The sequence below is a fragment of the Numenius arquata genome, chromosome 6 (assembly GCF_964106895.1).
Source record: "Numenius arquata chromosome 6, bNumArq3.hap1.1, whole genome shotgun sequence".
Lineage (NCBI taxonomy): Eukaryota > Metazoa > Chordata > Aves > Charadriiformes > Scolopacidae > Numenius > Numenius arquata.
The window spans coordinates 35,702,064-35,719,701 of record NC_133581.1 but is presented as its reverse complement, the minus strand read 5'-3'; the positions used below and the strand labels follow the sequence as shown (position 1 = coordinate 35,719,701).

The 17,638-nt window shown below is 42.6% G+C and overlaps 1 protein-coding gene across 1 annotated transcript in view; it reads right to left on the bottom strand.

Moving 5' to 3' along the window:
* Window positions 1-2,793: 2,793 nt before the first annotated feature.
* LDLRAD3 (low density lipoprotein receptor class A domain containing 3) overlaps window positions 2,794-17,638 on the bottom strand; it is a 113,599-nt gene continuing 98,754 nt past the window's right edge. The window contains 2 exon segments of the mRNA XM_074148809.1: window positions 2,794-3,055; window positions 4,701-5,046. Of these exon segments, the coding sequence (XP_074004910.1) occupies window positions 2,794-3,055; window positions 4,701-5,046 (608 nt within the window).

Here is a 17,638-nt window from a genome sequence, read left to right as displayed (position 1 = left end):
ATCCTTTTGTAACTTGTGTTCTCAAAAACTAAAAGATTCCTATACAAAGATAAATATACCCTTAGCTGGAAGGGAAAACGTCACACCATTTAGAATGTTTTTTCCTTCTTTTTTTTGTAAGTCCAAATGGATTATCTTAATGCCAAAGTTACATGAATATATACAACCAGAAAGAGCATCTTTTTATATATATATATATGTACATATATGACAGTGGCTGACACAGAAGGCAGAAGAAGCAGGCTACGTCCACTCTTTTCCTACTTCTTACCAATGCAAGGCAATGTTTTTCAGATGCCACAGGCAAACAATATTTGGTTTGCACACACCCTGGTGTCTTAGAATACACACATTGAAATACAGTCCCCTTTGCGTGAGGGATATGTGCGACCTAAGTTACACCGGACACAACGATTTAGTTTCACTAACACAGTCTTGGGCAACTTTAAAATTGAAAAGATGTCTAATTCTAATGAAACTACTGCAAACTCTTTAATAATATGTTTTAAAGTCCAATATAATGTTTTAAAAACTGCAACAGAAAAATGTTAAGGCTAGTTCTGATATAGCATGATGTAGCGCTATTACAGAGGCCTGGCAGAACAAAAGGCAAGAGGGACAGCAGGTGCCCAAAGGGGACATCCCTGCACCCACCTTTACTGTTAACTCTGCTACGGACCTGAGTTTAACATGTCTGTGAAATAAAGAATAACTGTCTGCTATGTGACAATGACAACAGTCTGCCTATCAAGGCAGAAGGAGTCATTAATTAACCAAGTCCTGCTTTGCGAAGGTCAGCATAATTTCATTGCTTGAGCTCCCAGCAAGGATTAAATCTGACCCAATGTCATACATTGTTTTACAAGGACCTGGGATCACCTTCACCAATGCACTTTCAGGACAGGCCGCCTCGGCCCGGAAGGGAAGGCTGCCATTAATTTGCTTCCAAAGTCAGCCAGGCCCATCAGCATTAGAATTCCCTAGTGCTCCCCGCTGTGTCATCTCAGCCCTGGAATGACCTGTGCTTGTAAATCCATCTGGTCGCTGCCTCTTACATACCATGGCAGTAGACTCCAGAGCTGGAAATGAAAAAAAATACTACCAAGAGTTCAGGTGTATGTGTGGGAACCGAGACAGAACTCGAGTCATTCCCCTGCCTACACTCAAGCTCAAAAATTCTTGGGTCCTGAGCATATAACCTTTGGGCATAAGAAGTTACCTTTGAAAGCAGGTGGTGTGGGCAGTCAGCTTCCTTCATTTCCATTAAACAGCAAAGTCTGATTAATGACACTTTTCATTACATGGAAGGAGGAGTGGGAAACCTGTCTGATAGACAAATATAAACAATTTTTAATGGCCAGTTTCCCTCTGGGCAAGAGGAAGACACTGCATTGCTTTCTGTATACTGAGCATAAGCGCTGCACTGGCATTTAAATTCACAGCTAAGCTTGCCTCTTGCCACTCTGAACACCTTCACCTCCCAGATACTTTCACACGGGTGATTCAACACTGTGCCCTGAACCGCACTTCACAGAAGACCATTCCAAGAGCTAGGACAAAACAGACATAAATAATTCTGTTTTTCTGCACAAGCTAGAATTTCAACTAAATAAACATGAATAGTGGCAAACTCTGTAAAAAACAATGAGAGTATCATCAGTGAATCTTTGACATTTCAGAGTTCTACTCGTGCAGCAGAACTAAACCTGCGGGAGACACTACTTACATACATACACGTGGTACTAAACATGTGTATCCATGCATGTACATATACACACTGTAAACAGGGCTGACAAGCCCAACACCTTTCACTACGTGACCTCCTTTCAGTTATTTTACAAATATAACAAACTAGTCATTCACACTAAAGCTTTCTGTGACGGGTGTTTGCCTCGGGCTGGTTTTGGTGTTCAAGATTTAGCTGGCTTTTTTTTTTGGTCATGTGTTTTTTGTTTTGTTGTTTGGTTGTGTGTTTGTTGTTTTTTCAAGAAGGAACACATGGAGAAATGTTGTTTTGCCACGCTTGAAAAGAAGTCTTGCGCTGGTTTGTTGAGAAGCTTCAGTGCCTCTGTACTCAGCCTTGAAGTCTGACAGGTAAGCCAACTTCTGTGATGTTCCTGAGAAAACCCATGCAAATTTGGCCTAGATATTAGCAATTGGGAAAAAAAAATCTCATTTGCTCAGTTAGAGAGTTGTTGCATCTTCAGAAGCTTAAACTTTGAAAATTACATTCACAGTGAGAATGTCCCAGGCCATGAAGAAAAGGGTCAAGCAGGACATTTTCTGCAATTTGAGCGCTACCGCTGGGCCAGCATTGGACACCAGAGCTCCAAGCAGAAAGACTGCCTCTCATGTGCTTCAGCGACCACCAGTTGGCACCAGCCAGCAAGAAGAAACAGCTCACATGTCAACAGGACGGTAGGCAGTCTGAAAATGAGAGTCCTTCTGGCACAGTTTTTCTGTGCAACATCTGTATATATTACACATGCACATATATACATCATATACAGTCCAAGAAATACATCACATCAATTCTTTGACACAGCACTGATGTTTCTCTTACAAGTCTGAACTGGAACTTGCTCACAGAAATATTGTGGAGAGCTGATGTAACTCTCACAGCTCTGTCTCTGATGAGCCCAAAATGCGGAATTCAAATATTAACTTAGTATGGATTCAAATCAAGTCATCATTCAGGCACGTGTGCCCCTAGAACATATTAGCCACAGCAGATTAACCCATACAGACTTGAAAAAGTACATGCCTTGCTGCCCATCCCAAACACTGGAGCAGTTACACTTCTCTTTCAGCAACATGGTTAACCAGCACATCGCTCTGATCTGCTGTCCTCTCCAGAAGAGTTCTGTGCCCATCTATGCTGCCATGGATATCTCTTGCCCAACTGCCGGCTGTGCCCAGGGGGCTCCCTGCCGCAGGGGTGTCCATGCTCACCAAGCTTCCTGTCCGAGATCGGTAAGGAGGGAGATCTGGCCGATTAGGGGAGTCAGATTCAGAACAGTAAGGTGGAGGAGGAAGGTCAAACCAAGGCGGTCTGCTGTAAGACAGACAACACAGCAAAAGGTTATTGAAAACAGTGATACGGAAGAAAGTACATCGGTTTCCAATTTTGGAGAAAAACAAACAGTATTTCTTAGCTTTTCCATGATGACACCTATCAGGAGATCTCAAACAGACCTGCCCACATTATTCAGGTCATCCCAAAACATCCGCAGCACCACTGGGCACCAAGGTTTCTGGTCAAGATGCAACACAGCTAATTACATCCTGCTTAACACTCTACACTCCGATTTTCCTGGGTATGTACTTCCAACAGATCTCGGCTTACCCTCAAAGACAGCTGCAAGAGGTAAGACTTTTTCCTGTATAACATTTACACAACCTGAGAAAGTGCTTTAAAAGAAATAAGGCAAGTAGTGGATTTACACCTATAGATAATGATGTGAACACAAGAAAGCTCTGAGGAAACCACCATTAAGTGACAGAGATTAATGGCTTATGGTCTACAAATAAATAACAAACTGAATTCTTCACATGACAAATAACTTTTGCTGTCATGATACCACTTTCAGAGCAACTGCAATGTAGGCATACACAAGATGAGTACTGGATTCAGGAAAACTGTTTCTTGGTTCTAATAGTAAACAAGTAAAGGGACTGAAGGGTTTAGCAGATTGATAACAGGTCCTGGGAGCAATTAGCTCTGAAATTGCTGATGCTTTGTATCAGCCCAGGTGAGAAGTGATTAGAAGCTGGACTGCTGCTCATTTTGTTGTCCTTACTGATTAAAAGATACCATTATTATGAATGTCAACATTAAGACAAGGGAGCTGCTGCCAAATGCAGCAGAGAATAAGAATGTAAGATTATACTATCATTCTTAGATCCCAGAGTTTGTACTAAAAAAATAACGACAGTGTGACAATCTGGACCATTAAAGTTCATACCAAGCCCTTTTTATGTACAGAGGATGTCAGTCTAGGAGTTTTGTTTGGAAAGACTTTAGAGACAGAGGTTAAAATGAAGGTTATTATCTACAAATAAAGCCAGTGTCATAACTACAAAAACATCATAACCCAAACCACCCCCACCCAAAAAAACTGTCCAAAGCACTTTCAGCTATTTTAAATGAGAACAGCACTTCCCATTTCAGAGTCCTGTTCTTTTCTTCTATTGGCAAAGGGAAAGCAGTGCAGAACAGAGAAACTATAAACCTTCTTTATGCAGGAATTGAAGACCTCTTATCTTTATATAATTATCACATATGAGGGTAATTTTTTTAAAAATAGTATGACCTATAACCTAACTGCTTTTTTGGCAAAATTCCACATTCAGTTTTCATGTTTTGATTCTAGACTGGCACAGGATACACTTCTTTGCATTCTCCTTCCATCCTCAAACTCTCTACTACCAACAACACGTGCTAAGAGAGCATGACTTAACTTTGCATTAAATCCCTTTAATACCAGTAACAGTAAGGGGACCTGAGGACCATGAATTTTTCATATGCAGAGGGAGCTCAAATTTGCCCAAATTTGGTGCTATGCGTGTGACAGAACTGCAACGCGGTACTTCTGTCAAAAGCAGTAATAAGAATAAATGGGGAGCAGAAGCACAGATTAACAGACCTACAACCAGCAGCATGAAACTTTGGTGAGCACAGAATGAGCTCCTGTACATACCTTTGGTCGAGCACAGCCTCGGAATAGGATGGCGGAGAGTCCAGGTCCACCGGTCTGTGGAAGGCCTGGTTGGACGTGTACTGGATCCCATTGTTGACGTTGTAGGTGACGCTGCAGTGGTGCGGGTGATCGAGGACCACCAGCCGGGACAGCAGGACAGGGTGCTGCAGTCGATGCACTGGCAGGGTCATGAGATTGTTGCGTTTCCGTTGGTGATGTAGGACCAAGGCAAGAAAGGCCACCACCAGTACGAAAATGACGGAGCTGCCGATGATAGCGTAGGTAATACTGGGGTAGTAAAGCAGCTGGTTTTCTGAGGTCACGTAATCTTGGCCGCTGCCTGCCTCTGCAAGACACAAGGAAAAGGAAGCCTGAGATACGTTTCAATATAAAACTGCTCTTAACCTATGCCGTGTTTTCTGCTAACGCACTGTGTGACAAAAGCAAGTTTTCCTTTATTCTTCGGACTGTGGAAAATTAGCTTGTGCATGGAAATCAGAGTGGCTGACTATCCCTCAGTCCATCCAGCAGATAAACTGCTAGGGAGAGACAAACTGAGAAGGAGGAAAACGCACACCGTAGTAGGAAGCACGTGCGCTATCATGGGAGCATCTCTCCCATCTCTACCTACCAGTCACAACTCTTTGCTTCCAGAGGTGAGACACCCAGTTCCCAGGCATAAGCACAGTACCTCAGCTGTACCCGGCAAAGCACACTAGAATCAGAGATGTAAAAGGCCTCGTCTTGACTTTCAATGATAACTTGCAGTGCAGTTAAAGTTTACATAGAGCTCATCAAAAAAGGCAGCAACAATACTGTGCTCCATAGATCTAACAGTCCAAAAGAAGTACAGGAGAAAATATAGATATCTGCTGACTAAAGGGTGGTTATTTGGATGTTTGTGACCAGAAGACCGCCTGCTGGAAAAAATTCAGGAGAAGGGTGTTGGAACAGCAAAACCAGCGATGTGTGGTAGATGTGATACCAGTAAAAGATATGAAAGTCTAAAAGCAAAGAGGGCAGTGAAAGAAGTGAATGGTAGAAACAAGCCAAACCAAACCCCCCAAACTAAAAAAGGTTAGGATAGAAACAAGATGAGGAAAAAAACCCATGAGCTGGACTGATGCCATGAAAGATCACGTAAGTGAGCTTCAATTTGAGATGGAAATGGTGAAGGGAATGGTTGAAAATGGTGAGTGGCAGGGAGCAGGAGCAGAAGTATGAGCTCAAGCAGCAGTATTAGAGGGATGATGAGAAGAGATAAGAAGACCAGATCAGAAGATACCTCTTCAGATAGGAAAAAGTATATATTTTATTTGCAGGAGACACTGAGGAATCCGCAAAGTTACCAAGAATTGTAAGCGAAGTTACAGATGGATTTGTTCAGAGTTACGATACAGAGGAAGTAATTCCCACCCGGGCTCTGGGCCCAGATAAGCAAAATGGGAATGGAATAACGACTTTGGAGAACATCTGAAGGGATCTTGCAAATCTTATAAGAAAACACAACAAACGGCAACAAAATGCAAAGGAGGAAGGAAGCTCAGAGAAGCAAAATGGCAAAAGTACACACCTATGTGACCTGGCTGCACTGGAGGCCAGCACCAGCACCACAGAACCATGTCCCTCTGACTCCATTTCAGCCCCCTGTTCGCAAGGTCATACAGCCTCTGTGGATTGTTTCCTTTCTTGGGGGAGAATTTCTATTTCTGTGCAGGCTGTAACTCCTTACAGCCTCCAAAAGAAAGATACTATTCTGATACAAGACATTCATCTCCCTCAAGAAAAATGAGAGGCTGAGTGAAAAAACAAACAAAACAAACCCAACCCCTTGACCTCCAAAATCCACACGATTACAAGAGGACTATCCATCCAAATTCTTCATTTCCTACTGCAGAGGCTGGGGCGGTAAATTTTAACATACCGTTTTCCATTCTTTTGCCTATCAACTAAAACCACTTTTTGGCCACTCAGAATTGCAACTGAGCCACTTACAAATTTCTCTAGCAACAAAATAATGAAATATATCCTGACTGTGTCCAGCATAATAGAAGAGCTTTCCTCAAGCACCCTTTGTTCTGCATCAAGATGCTTTGTGCAGTATTTGATTTTGGTAGTTCACTTCCATGGTTAAACACCAAACCACATTTTCCAGCATAACTAAAAATACCTTATGCATTAGTTAGGTAAGATGTACAATGTAACATGGCTAATCCTTTAAACATCTCCATTCTAAATCATAGATATTTTAGTAAGAAGGGATGAGATGGGAGAGAAAGACTGTATAAGAGCTAAGAGAGCATGATTATTGGTCCTGCTACTGACTACAAAAACTACCGTGCTGAATAGATCTGGTTTACTGGTGATGCCATTACAAGCACAGACCAGAGCTTGGCAGGCCAGCTGCAAGCCACGCTGGTTCCTTCTTACCAGAGCCACACTTCGGTCAGGATCCTTACGAAATTTATTTACTTGTGCCACTGTGCTGGAGAGAAAGCAAAAATCATTGGTGCCGGTCAACACTAGTGAGTCGGCAAAGTGAACAAAGTCTGCATGAAGAATGTAAATCACAGCAAAAGGGAGGAAAGGAATTTACATGTATTAGTAATTTTAATTACAGCTCATCACATATTGCTGTGGCTTCTTCAATACACTCCCTAAATTCACCAGCTGAGAAATGAATTCACATCAGATATCACGGACAAGGGCCAGTGTAGGGAGTATAGTGACAAGCAGATCATTTTAATGCAACCATCAACAAGTTTATTCGCAAGGAACGATCCATGGATGAATACCACTACCTGCATTTCTTCAGTGCAAGGAAAGTACATGTATTCTGACATCCCAGTAAAATACCACAAGACTTTCACTCAGCTTGGCTCACTGGTCGCAGCGCATTGGCATCAGACTGACAACAGGACGCCTTTGCAGACCTGATGAGACCTGATTATTTACCATGGGATCATTCTGCAGCAGCAGGGTCCCTTCTTTTTATGATCCACCTTATTAAAAGTGAAGAAAAATGAGATAAATGAATTATACATCACCCTCTTTTCAAAATTTTTAAGGTTATCCATCTGTTTAGGATAGTATCTTCTAGCTCCTGCAGGAAAAGCCTCCATAAATCCAAACAGATTAACCAGACTGTCAGAAGTCAGATGGGATCTGATGACCAGCTTTAGGACAGCCTGAAACAAAACCAGGTTTATCTGGTTTTATGATCCTTTTCATACAACAAGCACCCACATTTCTTGCAGAGATTTTGTACTTTGCATGGTACTTCTTGGTAATTCCTTGGTGACATTCTGGTTTTTTTGCAGAGCCAGGTGAGTAGGCAGAGGTGTGGGAGGGAACGGCGGGTATCTAGCCGAGGCTGCTCAATGAACCTCTGCCCATTTTGTGCACATTGTAATAGGGAGAAGGCAAGACAAAAGAACACCTGAAAAATCCCAACTGGACATGAACGACTACTTCAGAAAGAAAAAGCCAGGACTCTTTAGTTCTGCTCCAGTGACTTTCAGGAAATGTTTATATATCACAGGAGCCACTGAACTGAATTTCTTGATAATGTAGTCATCTTCTCCCAGAAGAAGCAGATATTGCCCAGGCAGGTTTAAAAAGTTTTGTCTGCTCTGCTCTTAAATGCAAATTCACAAAAAAGGTGAGTGGGCAAGCTAATTTAGCTTAAATTCATGGAGTATTTATTCTTTAGTGCCTTTTTTTTTTCCTTAAGAAGATCTATGTTTCCTACTCACACCACACATGAACAGTTTATCAATGCCACTTACGCCTATTAAACCTTATTACCTGGGAAATGCTGAATTCACAGATTAGAGATTTTTGGAATGTAAAAAGCTTTGGAAACATCACAGGTTGTTCTCAGAGGGCTATCTTATTGACTGTGAACAAATTTGCTGTCTCAAAGTTTTTAAAAAGATGTGAAAGTAACTGCATTAAGTCTGCCAGACACAGGGATGAGTAGCTATTATTTTATCTTTCACAATCCTCTGCTCAAGCCTGGCTTTTCACAGTTCATCAGAGAAAAAGCTTTTGAAATACTTAATCTGAGCAGACATCTGTAGCCTTAATGAGCGTGAGTCACGGTCCATCTCCAACAAAGACACTACTGTAACAACACATTTAAATTCCAACTGGTTAAAGAGCAGAGCTGCAGCTTGGGAGGTTAGAGACAAAAAAAAAATCAAATACAGACAGGCAGAGCCTCTGCACATTATTTACTTTTCATGCTGGGAGTACCTAGGGCATCCTTCTAAGGCTCCAAAAGCTATTAAATTTCTGATCCTTGACGATCTTATGCCCCACTAAAACAAGTCTTATGTAGATTTTGCACACTGGACTTTCAGGATATTCTGTACTCTAGTGATGTCCTTTCTAAACCAGTTATCTTTTTTCCCTACTGCCCTTCTCCAAGCTACAAATGAGATCTAGCCCAGGTGACAGCGCATCACCTTGATTTCGTGGCGTTTCATGCTCAGTTACCATCTGTTCCCCTCCCCAAGCAGCTTTGTATTTCCCTTAGACACCCAAGACAAGGATTTCTTTTCAACTGCATTCAAGTGTGTTTTCTGCCCTGCTTTGGCTTTCTCCCTTGAAGGCACCAAAGAGAGATTTGTTAATAGAGGTGTTACACGTACTAAACGGACCTTATCTATGGGAACTGGCCAAAGTAACACAATGTGGTTACATCTTTGCTTACCAGGTCCTTGGTAAATGTGTAAGATTTCTGGGAAAGCAGCAGGATGAAACCTCATGCTTCTTCAAGGTACGTCTATAACAGCAATGGCTCCACATCCAGACAACACTGATCTGCACAGATGTCCTGGCTTGAAATGGCACCAGATTATTCTGCGTTTCACCCTGTGCTAATCACAAGTGTCCCTTATACACAGGGACCAGAACCACAGCAGCCAGCACATCCCTCGAGCTAAGCTGGAGCAGAGGGTGCCTCTATTCCCAGCTCTTGAAGTTGCCCATCAGGTCATTCTCTCCACCTCTACCTGCCTCCCTGCCCTGCTATCCCCACCTGAAAACCAGATGATGATGTTCTTGGGCTCTCAGGACTTTATCCCAAGCTGTTCTGTATTGACAAGAACTACATTGTCCTCAAAAGCATAAATGTTTCAAATATTAATCAGAAATCTAAATACCACTGGGTGCTGTGTCTTTGCCTATTCTTTCAGATGACTGAAAAGACATTCATGACCTTGCCTGCATAAACAGAGTAGGACATCACACAGAAAACTGGTTTTCCATCTATCCCTACAAATTTTTTTTTCATCATTATTAGTACTAGTGCAGTGCCTTGAAACTCCAGTAATGAAACAGGATTTCTCTGTATAACATACTGTACAGGCTCCAAGCAAGATGATGGCTATCGTTCCAAAGAATTTAAAGTTAAGCTTAAGATTTATAAGCCTATGCGACTAGCCAGCGAGATACAGATAAACCTCAAGACAGTACTAGTCAGCAGAATTAGCCGCAGCCTCAGCACATCTCGTTCAGTGCCTCAGAATGAGTGCGTTCCCCGTGCCTTCCTCCTCAGACCGAACCCCTCATCCTCACCAGCATCACGAGAGCAGCACTTTCAAGTCTCTGCAGCTGCTGAAAGAGCAGCCGTGTCATTAGATCGAGAGCCTCGCCTCTCATATGCCCTCCTTTTTACCTTCTGCAGGGTAGGATAATTATTCCATGCACTGCACACATCGAAGTTTAAATGTTAAGAAACAAAAAAAAGGATAGGAAAGCAGCAAACTTAGCAAATAAGTAGAGAACTAAGAAATACTTAGCAGTAGCCATGGCAACTAAAGATCTAAAATTAACTTGTCAGCAATGTAAAAACCTGCAAAGCCAAAACCTTCCATCAAGCATGGAAACAAAAGGTCCAGGTTTGGCAGCTGGATGAAGGCCAAGGAGGAAATTAAAGTGTTACTCAAATGCAATTCAGGATCACTCCAGCATTGATCTCAGCAGCACTTCCCGGACACGTGATAGCCCAAAAGGCTAGTGGTGTAATTGGATTAATTCACAGCCAGTACAGAAACTACACTCAAAAGCAGGGGTGGGATATAAAAAGGATGAACTTTCTCCTAATAAACCCTTCCTCTTTAAACAGAGGAGTTCAGTTACTTCTCTGTCTCCTCTTTCTCCTCTGAAAATTGAGGGTTGCCATCAAGGACACTGCCAAGAAGTTAGTTACTATGCACTTCTCAATATTTTATGACAGGAGGATGCCACTCAGCAAGAGTCTGATGCACTGATAGCTCTAGGGGCGTCTGCTCCTATCGTCCTCCTTGCAGTCACTAAATTAAACCTGTTCTACAGAATGAAAATCTCAAATAGCAGCGCCACTAAAAGGCTCTTTGGAGGATCAAACATAAAATAAAGCAAGAATGTGCTTCAAAGAAAAAAAATCAGGAAAAAAAGAGAAAAAAAAAAGAGAAGAAAAAAAGAGAAAAAATCAGGAAGGCAAAAGCCCAGCTGGAACTCAACCTGGCAATTAATATAAGGGACAACAAAAAAAGTTTCTATAAATACATCAACAAAAAGAGAGTGACAGAGAATGTCCATCCCTTACTGGATGCGGGGGGAAACCTTGCAACCAAGGACGAGGAGAAGGCTGAGATACTTAATGCCTTCTTTACCTCTGTCTTTAATAGTCAGACCAGCTACCCCCAGGGTGTTCAGCTTCTTGGGCTGGAAGATAAGGATGGAGAGCAGAACAACCCCCCCATAGTCCAGGAGGAAGTAGTTAATGAATTGCTTATGCACCTGGACACGCATAAGTCTATGGGGCCGGATGGCATTCACCCAAAGGTTCTCAGGGAGCTGGCAGGAGAGCTCACCAAGCCTCTCTCTATTATTTACCAGCAATCCTGGTCAACAGGAGAGGTGCCAGATGACTGGAGGGTGGCCAATGTGACGCCCATCTACAAGAAGGGCCGGAAGGAGGATCCCGGAAACTACAGGCCTGTCAGCCTGACCTCAGTACCGGGAAAGATCATGGAGAGGATCATCCTGAGTGAGCTCTCAAGGCAAGTGCAGGGCAGCCAAGGGATCAGGGCCAGCTAGCATGGGTTTATGAAAGGGAGGTCCTGCCTGACCAATTTGATCTCTTTCTATGACCATGTGACCCGCTTTCTCGATGAGGGGAAGGCTGTGGATGTTGTCTACCTGGACTTTGGTAAGGCCTTTGACATCGTCCCTCACGGCATTCTCCTGGAGAAACTGGAGAATCATGGCATAGACAAGTGTACCCTCCGCTGGATAAAAAACTGGCTGGATGGCCGTGCCCAGCGAGTTGTGATTAATGGAGCAAAATCTGGTTGGCGGCCGGTCATCAGTGGTGTCCCTCAGGGCTCAGTTTTGGGGCCAGTCTTGTTCAATATCTTCATTGATGATCTAGACAAGGGGATTGAATGCACCCTCAGTAAGTTTGTGGATGACACCAAGTTAGGTGGGAGTGTTGATCTGCTTGAGGGTCGGAAGGCTCTACAGAGGGACCTGGACAGGTTGGATCAATGGGCCAAGGCCAATGGGATGAGGTTTAATAAGGCCAAGTGCCGGGTTCTGCATTTTGGTCACAACAACCCCAGGCAACGCTACAGGCTTGGGGCTGAGTGGCTGGAAAGCTGCCCAGCAGAAAAGGACCTGGGGGTGTTAGTGGACAGCTGGCTGAACATGAGCCAGCAGTGTGCCCAGGTGGCCAAGAAGGCCAACGGCATCCTGACTTGTATCAGGAATAGCGTGGCCAGCAGGAGCAAGGAAGTCATCGTGCCTCTGTACTGGGCACTGGTGAGGCCTCACCTCGAGTGCTGTGTTCAGTTTTGGGCCCCTCACTACAGGAAAGACATTGAAGTGCTGGAGTGTGTCCAGAGGAGAGCCACCAAGCTGGTGAGGGGTCTGGAGAACAAGTCCTATGAGGAGAGGCTGAGGGAACTGGGCATGTTTAGTTTGGAGAAGAGGAGGCTGAGGGGAGACCTCCTTGCCCTCTACAACTACCTGAAAGGAAACTGTAGAGAGGCAGGGGTTGGCCTCTTCTCCCAAGGGAATAATGACAGGACCAGAGGAAATGGTATGAAGCTGTGGCAAGGGAGGTTTAGATTAGATATTAGGAAGAATTACTTTACTGAAAGAGTGGTCAAGCACTGGAACAGCCTGCCCAGGGAGGTGGTGGAGTCACCATCCCTGGAGGTATTTAAGAGACGTGTAGACATGGCTCTTCAGGGCTTGCTCTAGTGCTTGGGATTGTGGTTTGTGGTGGGGTGTTGTGTGTGAGGTTGTGGGTGTGGGGTTTAGTTGGTGGGTGCTTTTTTTTTTTTTTTTGGGGGGGGGGGGTTGTTGTTTGGTTGGTTTTGTGTGTTGTGTTTTTTTGTTTGTTTGTGGGTTTTTTTTTTTTTTTTTTTTTAAATGTGGTTGGACTCGATGATCTCAAGGGTCCCTTCCAACCACTAAGATTCTGTGATTCTGTGAAAAAACACTGTATTGTCTTATTTTCTTCATAGCATAAATGTGCTCTTGCCAAGTTGTCTGACAACAAGCAGCACCCCAGGCTCTAGCCCCAGTGCTTGCACTGAGGGTAAGTTGGAGATAACAGCAACTGATCTTTTCCCCTAATCTCCAAAGAGGTATTCCCGTTTTACCTTGTTCAAGTCACAAACGATATCCCCCAACTGCAGGAAAAGTCCAGATTTTGGGTCTCTGGTTGCTGTGTAATCCCTTGTGTACAATTAGTGAGTAGTATTGTGTAGTCTTGAAAGTTAGAACAAAAGTATGTTTTAATGGAAGAGTTAACAGAACTGTGAAATTCAACCAGCAAGACCAAAGCGGACTGGCAGTTGGAACTCTCCAACATCAGCTTGATCTTCACTTCTTTAACTAACGGCATAACAAGCATATTTTCTACCAAATACCCTTGGGTATTTAACTGGCAAATTTATATGCAAGTGCACCATCCTGTCTTTTGCAAAGGTAAACTGGAATAATGGAGCTTTGAGGTAGCTAAGAGCCTGGATGTTATACCAGGTGCCTGCTAGCACAGAAGGTTGCTCTACCTTGATTAATTTTGAAAGGTCTGAAGCAGTTTCAAGTCAAAAGTATGAAGGAAAATAAATTTGTCAAAGGCCATGGGTGGCTTTGCCTTTCCTATTCCAGTCTGACCCTGAGAACTTAGAATCCAAGTTTCCATGACATGGTCCACTAACATTCTTGCTATCGTTTGAATATCTAAGAGGAAAAAATACCCAACTCAAAACAAAAAGTAAACTAATTACAATGAAAATCAGTGGATGAATGCTTGTGTTTTTATCATCTGTCAGCCCTGAAACTAAATTACACCACATTGCAAGACTGTTTGCAATTTATCTTGGGTGATCTACATGCCTGCAAAAATACATGTTATTTCAATAGAAAGTCTGGAAAAAGCTGAAGGTGGGATTCTGTACAGGACAGGCAGATGAACTGCATTTTTACAGCATTTACTCTGGAGGTTGGTAAGAAGAGACACATCCTGCTGAGCCAGAACGTGCACATTAACTTTTTCCTGGATGCCGCATTAGTGGCACGGACAGCTGGTGCATAAGAAGGATAATAAGGCTTGAAGAGATGCGGTGCAGGGTTTAGGGAGCCTGCAGAGTCAGCTATACTTGGCAAGGAATACTCCTTAAGTGTGATTTAGATAGACTGAAAAGTAAGTTTTTAAGCAGCTTTTCAATTTAGTCCAATCATTCAAGGACTGTGTTTTTGAAAATGTGTTAGTACAAAGTCCATGCCCTGTCTTATATTTTACTATTATAAATCATATTTTTTTCCAGAACTGTGAAGAGGAAGAGATACTGTCAGATACACAGCCCATATAGCTTCACTCGTTCAAGACAGCATCCTAACGATAAAGGAACCAGTAGCAGGTTGTGATCTGTAAAAGTAATAATCAAAACAGAAAGCAGAGACAGACAACACCTCCTAGGTCACCAAATCCCTTCCCTAGGGTCACATTTCACATCATCCATTCATACCTACCTAACATCCCTTCACCGACTGCTTCCAGGATGCAGCAGAGGAAGCGGGCGGTGAATCCACTCTAGCAAGAGAACTGCAGGCTGTCCTGTCTGCCCCAGGGGGCAACAGGAGACTGGAGAGGAAAGCAAGACCACGACCATCCAGTGGATTTGGGCAGATGCGCAGTACAAACCAAGGTGGACATCAGTGCTTGGTTCCACCAGAGAAAGCACCTGCCTGAAGTTACATCATGAGATGCTTTGCTTCTTAAAGCTCTCCTGACTTTGCATTACAGTTGTTTGACATACAAACTAGTGTCCCCTTCCAGCTACAAGCTCTGCAAACTCAGTGTAAAAAGGAAGAACGTCTTGCCAAACAGTGGCCTCAGCAGTTTCACTATGTTCAGGTTACACCTTCAGGAAGGTCTTAACAAACATCATACTTGGTTGCAAATCAAACTCTAAATCTTTCCTTTAATGTTATTAAAAAAAAAAAAACCAAACCACAAAAGAAATAAAGCTTAAAGCACAAGAGCAAAGATGACAACAATTGGTTGGGAAAGTAGCTATTGCATAGCTCTGTTTGGCCTTCATGGTCACAAGACACTGACTGTCGAATGCCAGAGAAAGTGAGGGGGAAGAAAAAAAAGAAAAAAAGAAAAGCAACCAAAGGGAAAAAAAAAAAGAGAGAAGTAAGGGAAGCAAAGAGGAAGAAAAAGGAAAAAAGCTGCATTTGAAAGCTAGTGTACACAAATGGGGCACCGATGAGCATCTGGAAAGCATTAGCACCTGGAAGAAGAAAAACTTGTGTTTTTCGTTCTCTACTAAAAATCTCACCTGATCAGAAAATATGACACTGAAAACAGGGAGCGGGAGGGAACCATTCAAAGGCTGTGGCTGCCAGTGCTTCATTACAAAACAGAAAGCTTTTCAGGAGGGCCCTAGGGGCTCTGCTCTGAATCTGATGCTATTCAATAACTACCTGAATGACAAAGCAGAGAGAATATCCTTATTCAGCTCACTGGTGGGGAGCGCAGGCACCCTGCTAGACAAGACTGAAATTCCAAACGATCAGCAAAGAGATGGTCAGGATCAGGGTAGTCAGGTGTCAGCAGAGAACAGGGGGTTAACCAGCAGTGAAAAATGCACCCCGGCCCCAGTGAGGTGTCTGCTGGGACACCTTGCTCAGGCCCAGCTCAGGACATCACACTTGAAAAAAAGCAAAGTTGAATCAGAGCTTGGTGGAGAGCAAAATGAATTATCAGATGTCCGCAAGGCACTAACACAAAAGGTTGTAAGAATCGGGGTTGTTTAAGCTGAAGAAAAGACTGCAAGGAAGCTTTCAGGATTTTCAACTACAGCAGTTTGAAGTGGCCTATAGTCTGCCCCCAAAATTAACAAAACCTCCACCCCTGTCAATCAAATAACCCAAAACAACCCATAAACCCCAAAGCTGGGTTATTTCTCCAAGTGAGCTGACAAACCTGCATTAGTTTCACCAAGTCTGATTTCAGATAAAAAAAGATACCCTCTAACAATGAGGACCGATCTCCTCTTTTAAAGAATTTTATCTCACTTGTTGCATGATTCCATCCTACTGCCAAGTTCAGAAGTTCACACTTCATTGACAAATCTATAAATTCTCCAAGGCGTAGAAGCTAACCAGGCATTCGCAAAGGAAGAAGGGGCTCACCTCCTCCTTTAATGTGTAGAGGAAACTTGGATAGCTTTCCTTAGCGCATGGACTCAGCCTAACATTTCAGACAGTAAATCAAGATACTGTAGTACCTGGGACTTTATCCAGAACCTTCATTTCTCTTTTTGAAATATGCATTATAAAAATTTTGGTCTCACTTCAGCAAGTTTTCATATAAATAAATTAAGCAGAAAATACCTTTGATTACAGAATGAAGAAAATTGCTGCACTTGATGAAATGCTGTTTATTCAGCACTGACAAACGCATCCTAATGAATGTGAAGAGTGCCAGGTCTTACTCTCATTGAAGATGTGGTCTTGCTTTTTGTTTCCACACAGATTGTGGAACCATTTATTCTCCCTTTGACCCTGGCTGACTGACTGAACTAGCCATACTCAGTCCTGCAATTCTTGATATGAAAAGCATGTGTACAATGCAAGAAAGAAAAATGTATTTTAAAATTTGTATTAAGAGGCAAGAATCATAATTATTAATCACTATGTCAAGATAATTACTATATGCAAGGGCAAATGAAGAGATTTCTGGTAGCATGCTTAGAGCTCACATTCAGCATGGAAAGAAAGACTGGAGGCAAATAATGATTAGTAGAGTTAAGCACAGTTTAAAAGACACTGAATTAGCTAATGTGCCACATGAAAATGAACTTTTATTGACAGAATACTGGTGTAATGCATAGCAGTGGTAAAGAAGGTTAATAGAAAACTGGCTTATCACAAGCAAAGGATATTAAATATATTGTTGCAGGATTCTACAAAACCCCAGTGAAACCACGTTTGAACACTGGCATCCTATTTTGGCCAGCTTATTTGAAGACAGACAGAATTAGGTTGGTGAGTACAGCATGCGAAACAAAGATGATGAATGGGGAAACAGCTTAAATATCAAGAAAGAAAAAAGCAGGATTTATTTAGTCTTGAGAAAAGATGATTAAGAGGAGACATGATTGAAGTGTTTATAATAGCCATGGGTTATAAAAATTGAGGTCAGTGACTCATTTTTAGATTGTTGGGCAGACCAGAACTAAAGGCAACAAGGGTAAAAGGGAATAGATGCAGGACAAATTATTTGATACATTTCACAGGAAGATGAGAAAGTAGGTGAAATGATATTTTGTGACGATACTTAAAGAAAAGCTGGCTGACCATATAGAATATGTGCTGGGGAATAACCACATCATGTGGGAAAAGCTTCTAGGAACACCTTTTGT